General features: G+C 36.1%; 1 protein-coding gene across 4 annotated transcripts in view; it reads left to right on the top strand.

Moving 5' to 3' along the window:
• SFSWAP (splicing factor SWAP) overlaps positions 1–14,578 on the top strand; it is a 44,064-nt gene extending 29,486 nt beyond the window's left edge. For 2 of the 4 annotated variants that reach the window (XM_068412763.1, XM_068412766.1), the window contains 6 exons: positions 1,185–1,450; positions 7,479–7,634; positions 8,959–9,084; positions 11,032–11,202; positions 11,796–11,868; positions 14,162–14,578. In XM_068412763.1, the coding sequence (XP_068268864.1) occupies positions 1,185–1,450; positions 7,479–7,634; positions 8,959–9,084; positions 11,032–11,202; positions 11,796–11,868; positions 14,162–14,227 (858 nt within the window). In that variant the 3' untranslated portion in view covers positions 14,228–14,578. The remainder of the gene's footprint in view (positions 1–1,184; positions 1,451–7,478; positions 7,635–8,958; positions 9,085–11,031; positions 11,203–11,795; positions 11,869–14,161) is intronic. The other 2 variants (XM_068412764.1, XM_068412765.1) reach the window with 2 other exon arrangements.
• Positions 14,579–14,808: the final 230 nt, after the last annotated feature.

The raw sequence follows: 14,808 nt of genomic DNA, 5'->3' as shown, positions 1-14,808 counted from the left end.
TTGGTTATTTCAGATTTTAATGTATCACTTTTTATTCCGATCACAGTAAGCATCCTTGTATCAAACAGTGAATGTGTGAGACCAGGTGGAGCAGAAATTTTGACAGAGGGAAACTGATTTCTCCAGTTGCCTTGAAATGGCAGCTGGGGGAGTGACAGGCTTTGAAATGAGGAGCATATCTATAGTACCTGACTTGAATTGTTCTAAACAAGGTATTGAGCAGAATTCTCTCAGGTACAAGCTGATAATTTGAAAATTTGTTGGAGTATGGTATGTTTTGCTTAACCGACTGCAGTGAGAATTTCTCACTGAGGATGAGTTGTGCATGGACCTGTTCTGTCTTTGAGATTAATCATTTTTGTGATCTTCCCAAGCCTTTACATGCAAAACATTTATTTTGCAAAGTACAGAAATAATTTGTATTGACACTAAATTCGTTTTGCTGTTTTCCTTGAGGTTATAATCTAAACACCATAGTTCAGGGATGAAAGTGACACTAAAACTTCACTTTGAATGTCAGTAGATCCTGATTTTATTTTCAGGTTTATCCTTTTTTAAATAAAAGGGATAAACAGATGAAAAGATATCTGATAGTACCCATTTTTTAGAACACATTTGTTCTAAAAAGTAAAGATGAAAACTTCAGAACTATGTCCTAGTTAAGCTGTCAGTCTTAGCATGCATATCCCAACTTGCATATGTATCTTTGGGGAACTGTATAAGCCTCCATTAAATACTACTAGATGCATGTTTTTGAAGACGTCAGCACATTTTACAAAATACTGATGCAGCACTGTGAGGTATTAAAACATTCATGGGAGGTTAGATTGTTAGTGATTTAACAACTGCTTTCTTAAGATGCGTGTATTTCTCACACACTTTCATGAGTCAAAAAAAGTAAGGTGATTGTTAGTTATACTTTTCCTTGCTGTTGTACTCGTTACCCGGCATTTCTGCAAAAATACTATATTGTGTATTGGCAAGACTACTGAGCAGGATATCTTAAGTTTCTTTGCCAGAACGTCCATCTATGTGTCATGCACAGGAGTAGATGTAGCCCTCTGTTTAGTATAAAACACTAGAGCTGCTTATGTGTTTTCCACACTTAGAGGACTTTCTCAAAATAAAAATTTGCTTGCAACTTTGAAAACTGAACACTGTTCTTTGTTTACCTTTGATTTCAGAGCGTCAATAGTATACCATGTCCTGTGACTGCAGTTAGAACTTTACCTACCGTAGAAGTTAAACAAGCAGAAAGGCCTTCAAGCAAAAGCAAAGATCCTCCTAGGGATGAAGAAAAAGAAAAGAAAAGAAAAAAACACAAGAAAAGATCTCGGACAAGATCTCGATCACCATTCAAGTATCATTCATCATCTAAGTCCAGATCTAGATCACATTCAAAAGCAAAGCACTCACTTCCCACTGCCTATAGAACTGTCAGGCATTCAAGGTGGGTTTGGAAACCAAACATACTCTTTAGAGTTCTGTGTGGGCTAACACTTAAAACATTTTTGCACTTCTTCCATTATATAAGCATCTTCATACGCCTTACAAAGAGTATACTCACCTTGAGGACGGCAAATAAGTATCATCAGCTGTGGAAGGTCTTTGAAAATAGTTTTAATGAAATAATGAATCATTAATTTTTAATTACATAGTGCAAAATTTGTACCAGTAAATGCTTTTTCACTCCGATCTGTGAAATACCTGGCGACAATATGTAGGAATGTGATTGTAGCAGGAAGAGAACTGGCTAATAAGTCTGTGGCTGTTGCTGGAGTAAAGTAACCAGACAATATTAAGATAAGAAATAGAGGTAGAGAACTGAGTGATTGAACAGCAGAGCTCAGAAGGAAAGCAAGCAGTTGGGTAGCATGTAAAAAAATATGATGGGTGAATGGCAGGAGAGATATGACAGGAATCCAAGAAGGGTGGAAACAGCGTTGGTGAATAGAAGAATGTAGCCCAGTGCAGTTAACTCTTATATTTAATTATTAATGAGATTAAATTCACTATATTAATTATCCAGCTATAAGAGGATATATATTGTGTTATATTAATACTGTTAATTACATCTAAGACATTTTGGTCTAGGCATCTTTAAAGTTTACTGTCTGTAAAATTTGTCATAACTAAATGCCCTGCCACGTAGCAGTTATTGTGGTCAGTAGGAAGGGCTTATTCTTGAAGTTGCATTCTCTGGATCGTGCTACAGGACAGTGTTCAAGTAACTTGTAGTTCAAAGGAATTGTGCATATAAATACTACTACAGCTATATGTTTACTTGATGCATGCGAAATCATACATTCCTTTATCTTTGTGGCCATTCCTATGACATATGCTTCTTCCTGAAAACCAGCTTCTAGCCCTTTACGGCGGTGTGACGAAACTTCTCATATTTAACTTGTGCATTTTTTTGTTTGTTTAACAAAGTGTCTGACTACGCTAATGTGAGTAAGTGTTGACACGTTACAACTTTTTATTTTATACTAGATTTTTAAGGTTAAATACAATACTTTGCTGAAGACATCTCTGCTATTCAAGATGCAAGGAATTAAATGAACATAACTTGGGCTGAAACGATCAGCCTGACATGCTCTTTATTTGACTGCCTTTGACAACGGGTGGTCATGATGCTCTGTGTTATAAGGCACATTGCAAAATACTGTGTGCCATTCCTTTTCTGTGCTTACCAGCATGTAAAGGGAATGATGCTGAATGAAGCTTTCGTTGTTTAAGAAGTGAATGCAAGTCTTCTCAGAGTTAAGGATATCTTGGGGAAAAGCCTCCTCAGGTGAATCACTCATCTCTTCAACTCCCTGTCAAGCATGTCTTCACTTGAAACTCCCATGTCACTTCATCCAAACTATGTTGCATATATTTATCCATGATTTTACTGATATTTGGTAAAACCAAGGAGAAACATCATAGTAATGCTAAAAAAAATTTAAATCATCCTCTGTGGTACCTTGAAAAGGACGAAGAGTCATCTGAGAAGATCCTTACCAGTACTTGGGTATGCTGCTCAATAGGATAAAGATAATCCTGCATGTTGCATGAATTTGCATCAGGCATTAACTAGATAAATGGTAACTTGCAAGTTCAGTTTGATACATGCTAAGATATGTCTTCAGTGACTTCAGGGAGATAAGATATCTGGTCCTTCACAGAGGCTTGAATACTTCCACCAACTGGTCTACATTTGGTTCTGCTGATAAAAAGACAAAAAACTGAAGTCTACTGAAGTCTCCCACAGACATAGTGGATAGTCTCATTATGTTTTGGTTGGGTTTTTTTTTTTTTTTGGTGGCCATAGTCCAACTGGTGGAAAAATTACACAAAAATCACCAAGAATAGTTAATCTACTGGAAGTAATCTTTGTGTGCCATCTTGAGTGTGCCTCCCGGCACGAATCAAATAACAGACACATAAAAGCCTTAACATCATGAATCAACACAGCACCTGATTAAACCTGGTTGGATATTTCCTAGGTCAGCTGTTGAATTCTACAACCTGAGAAGTCCAATAAGCTTGATGCTGGCTAGCTGAATTTTAAAATTGTTTCAGAACAACTGCACCACATCTTGCACTGGAAACATTTTGTACAGTTTAAAACTTGACAGAAGTTAGAGCTGAATGAGAAAGGGCTTTCCATTCAACCTGTCTTTCTGTTCTGCGAATACCAGTTTAAACAAAGGCCTCTGGAGGGTTTCTCTCACATTCAGAAACCCGTTGTTTCTGGCAGCTTAAGGCAGTATCATCGGTGCTGAGTGGGTGTCTCTTCCCTCTGAGCTTTTTGCAGGCCGTATGAAATGCTTTTAGTGGCAATTATATCAGGTGGGAGACCTATCTATAGCATTTCCAAGACCGTGGCTAAATCTAAACTTCTTCCCAAGTACCTCTTGTAATTCATCTGTAATGAATACCTTTCTCCTGTATCTGATATTTAAAATAGTGACTGTATTGGTTTACTTCAATGTAGTCAGTAAAGATAAGCAAGTCTTATGCAGGATGCATCAAGTGTCTCCTCATCTGGAAGATGATGTTGTTCTGTTTGGCCTCAGCTAGAGTACTCTGTCCAGTTTTGTGCATCCTTTAGAAGGATAACAGAGAGACTAGAAAGCTTTTCACAGTGTCTCAGTGGTAAAGGTAGTTAATACAGCTTGTGAACGCTCCATTGTGGGAAATTTCTGCATCAGGAATTATAGTTAGAAGAATATTGAATGGTCTTATTTCTTGAAGTCTTTTCTAACCCTACCTTTCTAATTAGGGGCCATGTGGTGTGACATTGTACAAGAAATGGTGATGACTGAAGTTTTGCTTTATTGAAGGTGTTTGCTACACCTTAACATACTCACTGTATTTCCAAATTTAAAGCTCTTGCTCCTGAAACCAGGAAATTTGTAGAGTAATCGAAAGTGGGAGGCTGATTCATAACCCAGTCAGATACTGATGTGTTTTGTCCCTCAGATGTTTAGGCAGAAATAATGCCTTGTCTTAGTAATTGCCAAAAATGGCAAGTGTTGTAGCCTAGGCTGTTTTTCTTTATTTGTTTATATATTTAGTGTTGATTCAGAGAAAATTATTTCCATGCATTTTCTTGTCTCTTTCAAAACATGGCACCTTTCACATCTCTCTGCTCTTCAGTTTTCTCAGTTCTTCACCTAGAACAATATTTTTTTCCTAGAGTCCCAAAACATTGGATGTTAGAGCTTACTGCTGAATGAATGGTTATGTAGAGAGTCATACCCTCCTGGGATAAAGTGTAAACTATTTGTACAGGTTAATGTGTTCATCTTTTATTAAGTGGATGGCGCTTAGAGGTAGTCTTCATTGTGTGGACATTGATGCTAAATTATACTGGAACATCCCTATTTTGAGTAACTGTGCTTTGGTTGAATGTCTCAGTCTAATATTGTATGTTTGAGATTTTGTTGCCTTATTTTATTCCTTTGAAAAAGGTATATTCTAACCTACAAATCTCAATATAAAGTGATTATTGATGCTTTTATTTTACCTCAAGAGTGAACTGAAAAAAGCTGGAATTTTCCCTTTCTGTAGTAATTACTGCTCCAGTTCCTGTTAATCAAATACTTAAGAAAAAGATCTTGTTTGCTATTCTAAATAAACAAGCTTTCATAATTTTCTTAGAGAGTAGCTTATTAGGTTTGAAGTATCTGCACAGTGAAAGTAAGTATTTTGGATTTGAAGTTATTTAAACTATTATATTTGAGAGCCAAGAGAGGAGCTATGCTTATTTCATATTTTTTCATAATTTATTTCATAATTTGTCATTAGACTATATTGCATTCATATGACAATGAATTGTAATCTCTAAATTGTAATAATGACCACTCAACACATGCCCTGTCTTAAAGCCTTAGATTTTGTGAGGTTTCCATGTAGACATTACTTGAGCTTCTATGTAAAAACACTTTGAGTAGTTACTATTTCATGGTATAAGTTGTTCTAAAAAGTAAGATTAAAAATCACCTTTACCATATAATTTACTGTGACAAGGTAATAGGGAATGAGATATGGGAAGTGAAGTTAAACATAGCAATTTGCAGTAACTTTCTTTGCTCTTTATTCTGGTGATGTTCAGTATACTTTTCAAACTCTTCCTTTTTGGTTTGTGTATCTTAATTTTTTTTTTTTCCAAAATGCTTATTTTGCTTAGAAATCCTGCAGATGAACTTTGCAATACACTTCTCTCTATACCATTTTATATCACTTGTTTATCATTTATTTTTGCATCGTTAGAGGTCTAGAGGCTCTGCTTCATTTAAAAAAAGTCTTTGGTGGTAAGATACAATTTTTGTACTGTTGCATTTTTTTTTTATATTTTCTAATGCATCTTCAGCATTAAAGTTGAAAAATTCTGTTCAAGTAACATGAAGTTGATTCAAAGCATGTTTTGGGTACTCATTTTTCTGGGTAGCACAACCAAACCTGTTTTACAGAAACAAGTTTAAAAAATTGTAGCTACGTAAGGAACCCAGATATATTGGCTTAATTGTGGCATGTGGTGTGCCACATTATCTGTATAAATGCATGTTTTTTTCTGGAACAAAATTTCTATACCAAAATGAGTCCCGTGAAGCTCCTGGTATTGTACGGTTTTAATTCTAGACCAATGTGACAGATTAAAGTTAAACAAAAGTCATGGAAACAGAAAACCATGTCCCAAAGTGCTGTAAGGTCTTGCAGCGTGGATTGCTTTGGAGCTGTTAGTCCCAAAGAGATAATTAGTTATTACAAATAAGTACTTAATGTCAAAGATAGGGCACACTTGTTAAATCTGTCTTGGAAAACAAACAACCTTTCGGTCATAGGTAGTAAACACTTCATCAGTGTCTTTTTTTCCAATCGACTTCAAAGCACCATAAAAAAGTCTGATGTGAAATGTACCTGACAGTGGTGCTCTTCAAAGAAGTGTAGGCTGTCAGTCACTGGAGGTTTCAGTGTGCTGCTCTAGCTGAGAAGTTAGGCTTCACAGATGGTTGGCTGTAAGTGTAAATAATGACGATGTTCATCTGAATCTCTGTTTTCTACCAATATATCTTTGTAGTTCATGATCTAAGCTAATGATGTATGTGTGAGTGTGGTTTGTGTGTGTGTTGGAGAGGAGAGGAAGGGAAGCAGGGGCACTCGTTACATACTGAATGATTTAGTGATTTGGTTAGATGAAATGTGGATGTCATTTTGAACTAGAGTAGAAATGGAAAGTCTAAACTTCTCTTTGATTTTGATAATTTTTCTTTATACTGTCTAGTAATAGAATAGTATAAAGCCACATAATTTATCCAGTCAATGGGTTATAAACAGTAATTAGTAGTGGCATACTTTATTAACAGGCTACTTTTCGATAGGTTTGGCTAGAGTACACCTGTGTGTGTGACTCACCTGTGTGAGACTTCTTGCTTCAATGTTAGGAATTTAAGAGACTTGGAAGTAGCTGTTCTTTGTAAAAAAAGGTTGTTACGGGTTTTTTTTTCTCCTTCCGAACTGATTTTCTTATTGCTGAGGCAGTGTCTATTCATGTGGCTTTAATTCCCATTTTGTAATGAGACATGCCAAGCTTTGTAACCCTTAGAACTTTTGGAACCCCACTAAACACAAGTGATATTGACTTTAAAGCAATGAAGTGCCTTTTGAAATAACAGTCTAATGAAAGTAATAATTAATGTATTGCAGTAAAACTGTTAAGCTGTTTTTAATTGTTTGATGCTGATGGCCAAAGTTCTTAACATTTGATGATTGGAAGAATGTTGTAGAACCACAAATGTCAGTTCATAAAAATTAAGCTAATGCCTTTTTCTTTCTGATTGTTTGGACTTTTTTTAGGCTGGTCCATATAGGCATGTTTCTCTATGGTTCAGCTTTTGGTTAAGGGACTGTGCCTTTTCAGGATTCTAGTTAATACCAAAACTAGCACATTTTATTCTGAATGTGAAGTGTGTGCCTCCGTATCACAGACTCACAGCATCCACAGGGACACTGAGCATGGAGCCGAGTCTGAGCAGCTCATCAGTGGCAGCAGCAACAAAGCGGGAAAATTATCAGGCAACTTCGACAACGAAAAGATTTGACTGCTGGAGCTCTTTTGAGGGAAATCCTGGTAAAATGTTAAGGTGTCTGACTGACCCCAAACTTTATAATCTGTTGGTTTTTTTCCTTTTTTAATCCTTCTGAATGGCCTGGTAAAGATCAGATTTCTAAGTGACAAAGCAGATAATTTGCAACACAACTGCCATTGTGATTACTTTTTTTCATTTTCAGTTGATCTCTTTTGTTGTAGGTATAAGAGAAATGGCTCAGGAGTGTGTGTGTGTATATATATTATATACATGGTGTGAGTCTGCAGAAGATCAGTGATTTCACAAATGGCTTGTCTTTTAGTCACTGCAAATTAGGTATTTCCGAGAACATGAATGTTTGGTATACATCAAATGACATACCTATAGTAAATAAATAAGAAAGACTTTAAAATAGATAAGCAAATAGAAGTAAAATTATTAGAACTATATATTTTAGTGAGAACAAAACTAACTGGTACTATCAGGAATTTTGGGTGGATGTGGGGTTTGTTTTTTTTCTTTCTTTTTTCCAAGCTGGGTCCCTGAATTGCCCCCTTCTCCATCTTCCCCCCTCCCCTCCGTCAGGACTTATTCCATTTATTTTATTGTTAAGAAATACTCGGGTTTTACTTGCACATCCACTTAATTCCAAATCATAGAGAAAAAGAGTTAAGCTCCTAAGTTGATCTCTGATCTTAACTGGGCATGCTTTCTTGTTTCCCCTCTTGATCTCTTTCTCTCTCTCTCTCTCTCTCTCTCACTTTTCTAGGAAAAATATCTCGAGTCGAAGTGCTAGTGCCAAACAATGCCGATCATGGGTTGTTGGTCACTTGCACAGGTGAAAATATTGGCTGTGCTAGAATTATTCTGCAGCATCAGGGACAAAATTTCCTGGACTTGTCAGTATTGGAGATGCACTGAAAACAAAAACTTGTATTTATCTCTGTGATGCAGCAGTTCTAAAAACATACCACTAATTTGAGAAGACAAGGCAATCCCAGGCTTTGAGCTGAACTGGACTGCTGCATACCAATGTTAGTAAACTCTGTTGCCCCAAAAGGTGACTGGACTAAAGTAAAACTTTCCCACCTGCTAATACAGAATTTGACATTAGCACACAATAACAAAAAATAATTGCTTCCCCACCACCACCACTGGGAGTGAAAATCAATGGATAACTACATCCTAAATGTCTTGGATGGGCAAGAAATTTTTACGCAGATGACAAGTCTTGGAGATTAAAATACCCCATGTTGGTATAAAATAGGCATTTGAAAAGTGTTATATTTGCATTTGGTGACAGCACAATTCCACTGAAATAAAAGTAATGAAATAAGTAACAAAAAGCAAACTTTTGGATGTTTTTTTCCCTGCTCAGGTCACGATCAAGGTCACCTAGGAGAAGGGCTCACACACCAGAAAGGCGGAGAGATGAAAGAAGTGTTCCAACAGCTTATCGCATTAGTAATAGTCCTGGAAATAGTAGGAAACGCCCGCGTTCCAAGTAAGTATACCTGGTCCTGGAAAAGGTCATGTCCTGGGATCATAAGAGACTTTAAACATTGCCTGATGTGTTGTATGATCCCTAGGTAGAACTTACGTTTTTTATGTTCTGGAGCTTTATTTTAATAGACAAATACTTCTGTGGCGAAGAAGAAAAAAATAGAAGCACTCGTTCTGCTTCCCCCATTCTTGTATATGTTTGAACACTGAGTGTACAACCAAATCAATGAACACTAATACGCTGCTACCTCGTAGCTGTGAGAGTTCAGATTTTATTTGGACGTTCGTATTTCCTTCTTGTTGGGTCATTTTCTCATGCTCTGCCTGTGCAAGGTATATGACCTCTGCACAGAGGTCAGTTAGTGGTATTATGTTATTCCTGCTGGTATTGTTTGACATCTCATTGTATCTGCACAAATAAGGGGAAACTCCAGTTTAGCAAATGGTGTGCTTGACATTTAGCAATTATTTTACTGGCAGAGTGGAATGTGAAGTATGAATCAAGAGATGCCTTTTTTGAGAGCACTTTGCATATCGTCTCTCTGAACCTATTGTAATCAAAATGGCATACCAACCATTATTTTAGCTCACCACTTGCAGAAGAAAAACATCTGCAAAGTGTGTGCCCAGAAGGCTTTGAAATGTTTTGTGTCTCTAATGTTTTGTGGCATGTTGTGTCTTCAAAACGCAAGGAACTGAAAATTTTTCATGTTTGCATGTGTACACCTAAAGTGTACACAAAACCCAGCACACTGAAGTTACTAAACTGAGCATACAGAATACAGACACAAGAATTTTTTTACAGCCCTGTGCTATTTTTAATGCAGTGTTGGTGTGTCTGCTGCTTGACCATTTAGCATTTTAAGCTATAAATTATTTTTAGAGTTACACCACTCCAAGAGGTAAATTATGATGACAATTTTGAAGCAAATTAGATTCCTCTTTAAACAATGGCTCAGAGTTTTACAGTGTGTTAAGATGTTCTAGAAGCTTCAACAACATTCTTCTGAATAGACTTATTGCAGTGCATGCTAGAGAGAGATGCCTACAATGAGGTATTGCCTAATCCTAATTAAGGCATTACTCTAGTAATTCTAATTACAGTAGTATCAATACAGGTATGTAAATCATACAGACATGAATTCATAACCGTGTATAAAGATTTTGGTAGTTCCATCTCTAGTATATTACTAATTGCATTCTCTTTGAGCTTAATATTGCATATGAGGAGGCTACCTCTGTTTTCCCACTCTGTCAATAATGAACACATCAGCTACCCCTAAGTCCTTTGTTCCAGCTCTCATAGTGACAGACATTTGTGTATGTAATTTCCAAGTCATAAATGGTTTGCACTTAAAACATGTTGTTAGGTCTAGGTTTGTTTGAGTGGCATTCAGGAGCTTGTTTATAATTTGGAGCCCGTGGTTTATTGCATTATAGATTGGATCGCAAGGAAAGGAGTAATTTCTTTTAAAAACCAAACAAACAAACCATGGATTTGCCTTGTAGATCTTTTGTATAGCTATGGTTCCATGGTTTGCTCATTTATGAGCTAGGAAAATTGTAAGGGATAGAAACTTTTACATTTCTCATTATATTCCAAGTGTCTGATGTTTGGGAAGAAACTTCCCTCTGTTCTGCAGATCTCCAATGAAAAACTTTTCATTGTCATCCTTCAAACTATCAAATACTGGCCAGTAATTTCTGTGTACACACTAAGCAGCATTCCAAGTGAGAACCTTGGGTACTAGCAGTTGCCTAATGCCTGAAAGTGTCTTGCACAACCATAGAAATGCAATATTGAGGTAAGACTGATGCTTGCTGAATGCATGAGAAATATCCTGTGGAAGAGGGCTACGTAAGCTTTTAGAAATGTGAAAAGTAACTTCAACTGAGCTAGTGTAATATTGCTTTAAATATCCTTCAATAAAATATTTTCTTCTTGTAGAAGTCCCCATGAAAAGAAGAAGAAGAGGCGGTCTAGATCACGTACTAAGTCCAAAGCTAGATCTCCTTCACCATCCATGTCACCAGGCAAACCATCCACACACAAAAATTCTGTACATTCAACTAGTGTCTCTCCTGTGGAGAGCAGGGAATCCAGCCAGGAACGCTCCAGGTAATGTACTCTTTTACTGTAATACTGCAGTGCTGATGTCTCTTGACTGTGAGTGTGTCTTTTGAGCTAACTTGTTAGGTGAAGAGCTCTATGTGTGTGTGTAACGTGTGCATATTAAAAGTAGAAGACACTGGGAGGACAGCTCTATGTCCATCAGTCTAATGAAGTCGTTGGATCTCTGTTGCCTACTGGAGTAAACATTTTGACATACTTGTACAGTGAAACTGGTGCAGAAAATTCTGCAACCTAATCCTAGGTTAGAAATTGGAAATTCTCACTAAATGGGATGATTCTTTGAAGTAGAATTTTAATAGAGTGGTTTGAATTGTGATGTGTGTGCAAGATTCATAATTAAATTATTTCTACAGAATATAGAACTGTCCTGTTAAAAATTCCTAGACTGCTGTTCAGATTTCTCTGTATCAGTTGTACGAGTGACTCTTCTGACTGTGACTTATCATGGCTTCTAGTTGAATGCGAGAACTGTTGACTTATGAGAGACTTGTACGATAAAACCCAAAATCATGATGGTGAGTGAAATGCATTTTTAAAACATTTACTATGAATTTCTAATTCTAATTCTACTTTTTTAGGGGAGTTTCTCAGGAAAAAGATGGCCAAATCTCTTCAGCAATTGTGTCTTCAGTGCAGAGTAAAATCACTCAGGTACAAATAAACAAATTCAGATTGTGACCATCATATCGTTTTCTTCCCTTACTACCTTGTACAATTCTGAGCTTTGCATATGATGTAGAGACATGTTCATTGTCATTCTTAATCTGTTTGCTTCCGAGAAAAACAATTTTGTTGCTTCTCTAGCTACTGTCCTTTCAATTTTAATCAAGCCTCTAAAGATCAAGCTAAATTTGTTGTGCTGCAATATATCCACTGTTAAGATATGGAAGTCCACATCATGCTACCAGTACCCCAGTTACCAATAGCAGGTATTACTGAGAGCCCATCTTACCGTATAGTGCTCTTAACAAGTTTTGTGGAAGAAAGAAGGAAGGAGAAATACCTTGGCAAAGGCTAAGTTTGTAGTGTTGGCAGTAGAGGAAAAATATGTCCTCTTGCAAACTGAAACAAGTGTATGCTTTGCATAAAGCAGTATCTTCAACTCACTTATCTTACCTTTGTTACTGTTCATGTCTCTGAACTATTGTTGTTACGATTTTGTTGATAAATTCAAGTTTGCTGTGAATTACGGCACATCAGGTATGTGCCTTTATAGGCTGTGCAATAATCTAAATGCATTCAGCTTCCCTAATGCAGTTTTGAGATACCCAACCTCTGTCAGAATAATTCCATTCCTTTTTTTAAAAGCTACTGCATGATACCACTCTCTATATTTTTTTTATTCCACTCATCCCCTTAAAGTCTTCATACGTATTTAACTTTCTTTCAATTGAATATGCCAAGTGTAGAGGAGGAAAGCTCTTAATTATGCTTTGGAAAATTTACAATATAAAATCAGGGTTGCTTTTTATATTCTCAATTTTTTCAATGGATAGATTATTCTTTCAATAAATTAATATTGTTCAAAAGTTTAATTCCGCTAGTGAAATAGTGTTAGTTGGGAATTAATACTAGTAGACTGGTACCTTACATACAGATCATATTTGATCTGTTTTTGATGAGAAACCAAATACAAGAATGTTCAGGAAAATAGAAAATAGCAAGTATAGGCACCAGAGAAAGAAGGAAGGAATGCTAACGCCATAGCACTTCTTAGGCTGCCAAACAAATGCATGGAAATTCCTGGTATGAGAAATGAGATATGAACTACATCGTGGTCTTCAAAGTAGAGTAAACATCTCACCCTTTAAAAACATACACCCTTCAGACAAAGGGAATTGGTTCATGTGTTTCTTGGGTTAAATATTACTTATGGCATAGCATTTGCTAGTTTAATATTAGTCTGCTTGCCTGAAGTGCAGCTGTAAGAGGAGGAAAGATTACTATATTAAAATACAGTTCTTAATTACTATTTGCAAAAAGGAAAAAGGAGGAACAAAACTTTTGTGAATCTGCAAAATGTTTCCCAACATAGATTAGTTTAGCATCTTTTTATCTTTAAGGGCCCAAAGAAATGTAATTTACCTAATTATTAGTAAGATTATTTTGCTGCCAATGTGCTGGCTGACCCTGACCGATTCAGTATCTTTTCTCACTCAAATCCTTCCATCTGTAAAGTGGAATAATGATGTTGAATTCCCCTGTGAAGTGTTTTGAAAGCTTCAGATGAAAAATGCTTTAAAAGAACTAAGGTTTTTAATTCATTTATATTGCATTTGTGAAGAAACGTTGTAAGTAACTTTAATTCATTACTGATACACTTTATTTTGTGATCATTTTTTGCAACCCAATTATTCTATGCCATTTACATGATATTTCATGATATTTCATAATGCTGTTCCCACTGGATGCTCAGACAAGAGTATCCAGTATTTGGTTTCACAGCAGTCTTAATGTTTCAGTCACTCTGTCATATGTGAAAATGCTGCTGCTATGTAAATTTTTGGTTCAGGTTTACAAAGCAAACAAGTAGTAATAGAGTAATTGTTAGCACACTCTTCTTACTTTCTTTCTTCTTCCTTTTTCTTTTTTCAGTGGTTAATAGTTGTGTATTCATTACACCTTTTGTGAAGATACGGTCATAGTTTCTTTCCCTTTCAGTTGATGCGATTTCTGTGTTTTGTTGTATATAAACTGCTCTAAATATTTATGCAGAGGACTTTGTAGCATTGTAACTTTGTAGTAAAAACAGACTTCAGTTTCTGTCATAGGAACTTTCTCCAAATTATTTCACTCATTTAGCCTAGGGACTGTTAGTATCCAATGATCACGAATCTAAGTATTCTATGTGACTGGAGCATAACCGAACCTTTTCATGCAGGTTTTTGCAATCACATGTTTAAAGCCCACACACGTCTGATCATTTTCCTTTTCTTTTCTACAGGATCTTATGGCCAAAGTGAGAGCAATGCTTGCAGCTTCCAAAAACATACAAACGAGTGCCTCCTGAGACCTGTTGGGCCGACTGTCAAGAAATTGTGTGAAAAAGAACAATATAAAAAAAAACTGCCTCATCTCAAATGTACAGCTGAGCTTAGCTCACTTGGTTCACAACTCGTCTAATATTACCAGAACTCGAGGAGCTAAAACTTATCTTTCTGTACAGAAGTGTCTCCTTAAATTACATTAAACTTTTTCAGCCGGAATATCTTTGGAAAGTTTTTGGTTTTTGTAAATTGATTTTTTGACTAATTCTTCAGTAACATTTTATGATCAGCAGTCTATATGTGTATATTTGTAAATACCATGTTTCTGTGAAAGAAGTATTACACAATAATAAAGAAGGAAACATCTTTCATTAGCTAGAGTTTTTGTGGAGTCCTTAATTGTTTGTGGTTGACTTCTGTTACAAATTAATTTTCTTTTTCTTTAGTACTTTCTGCTTTTTAAAGTAACAACTGTATAGCCTGCCTGACTACCTTAAGCTGAGAAATACTTTTTATCTTCCTTTGTGCACAGAACAATCTAAGAAGAAAGCTTGTTTGCTTGGGTGTTAGTAGTGGACAGTTTTTGGACAAGGAACATGATTTT

Source organism: Nyctibius grandis, chromosome 14 (genome assembly GCF_013368605.1).
Source record: "Nyctibius grandis isolate bNycGra1 chromosome 14, bNycGra1.pri, whole genome shotgun sequence".
NCBI lineage: Eukaryota > Metazoa > Chordata > Aves > Nyctibiiformes > Nyctibiidae > Nyctibius > Nyctibius grandis.
Note: the sequence above shows the minus strand (reverse complement) of the source record. Positions and strands in the feature narration are given on the sequence as shown.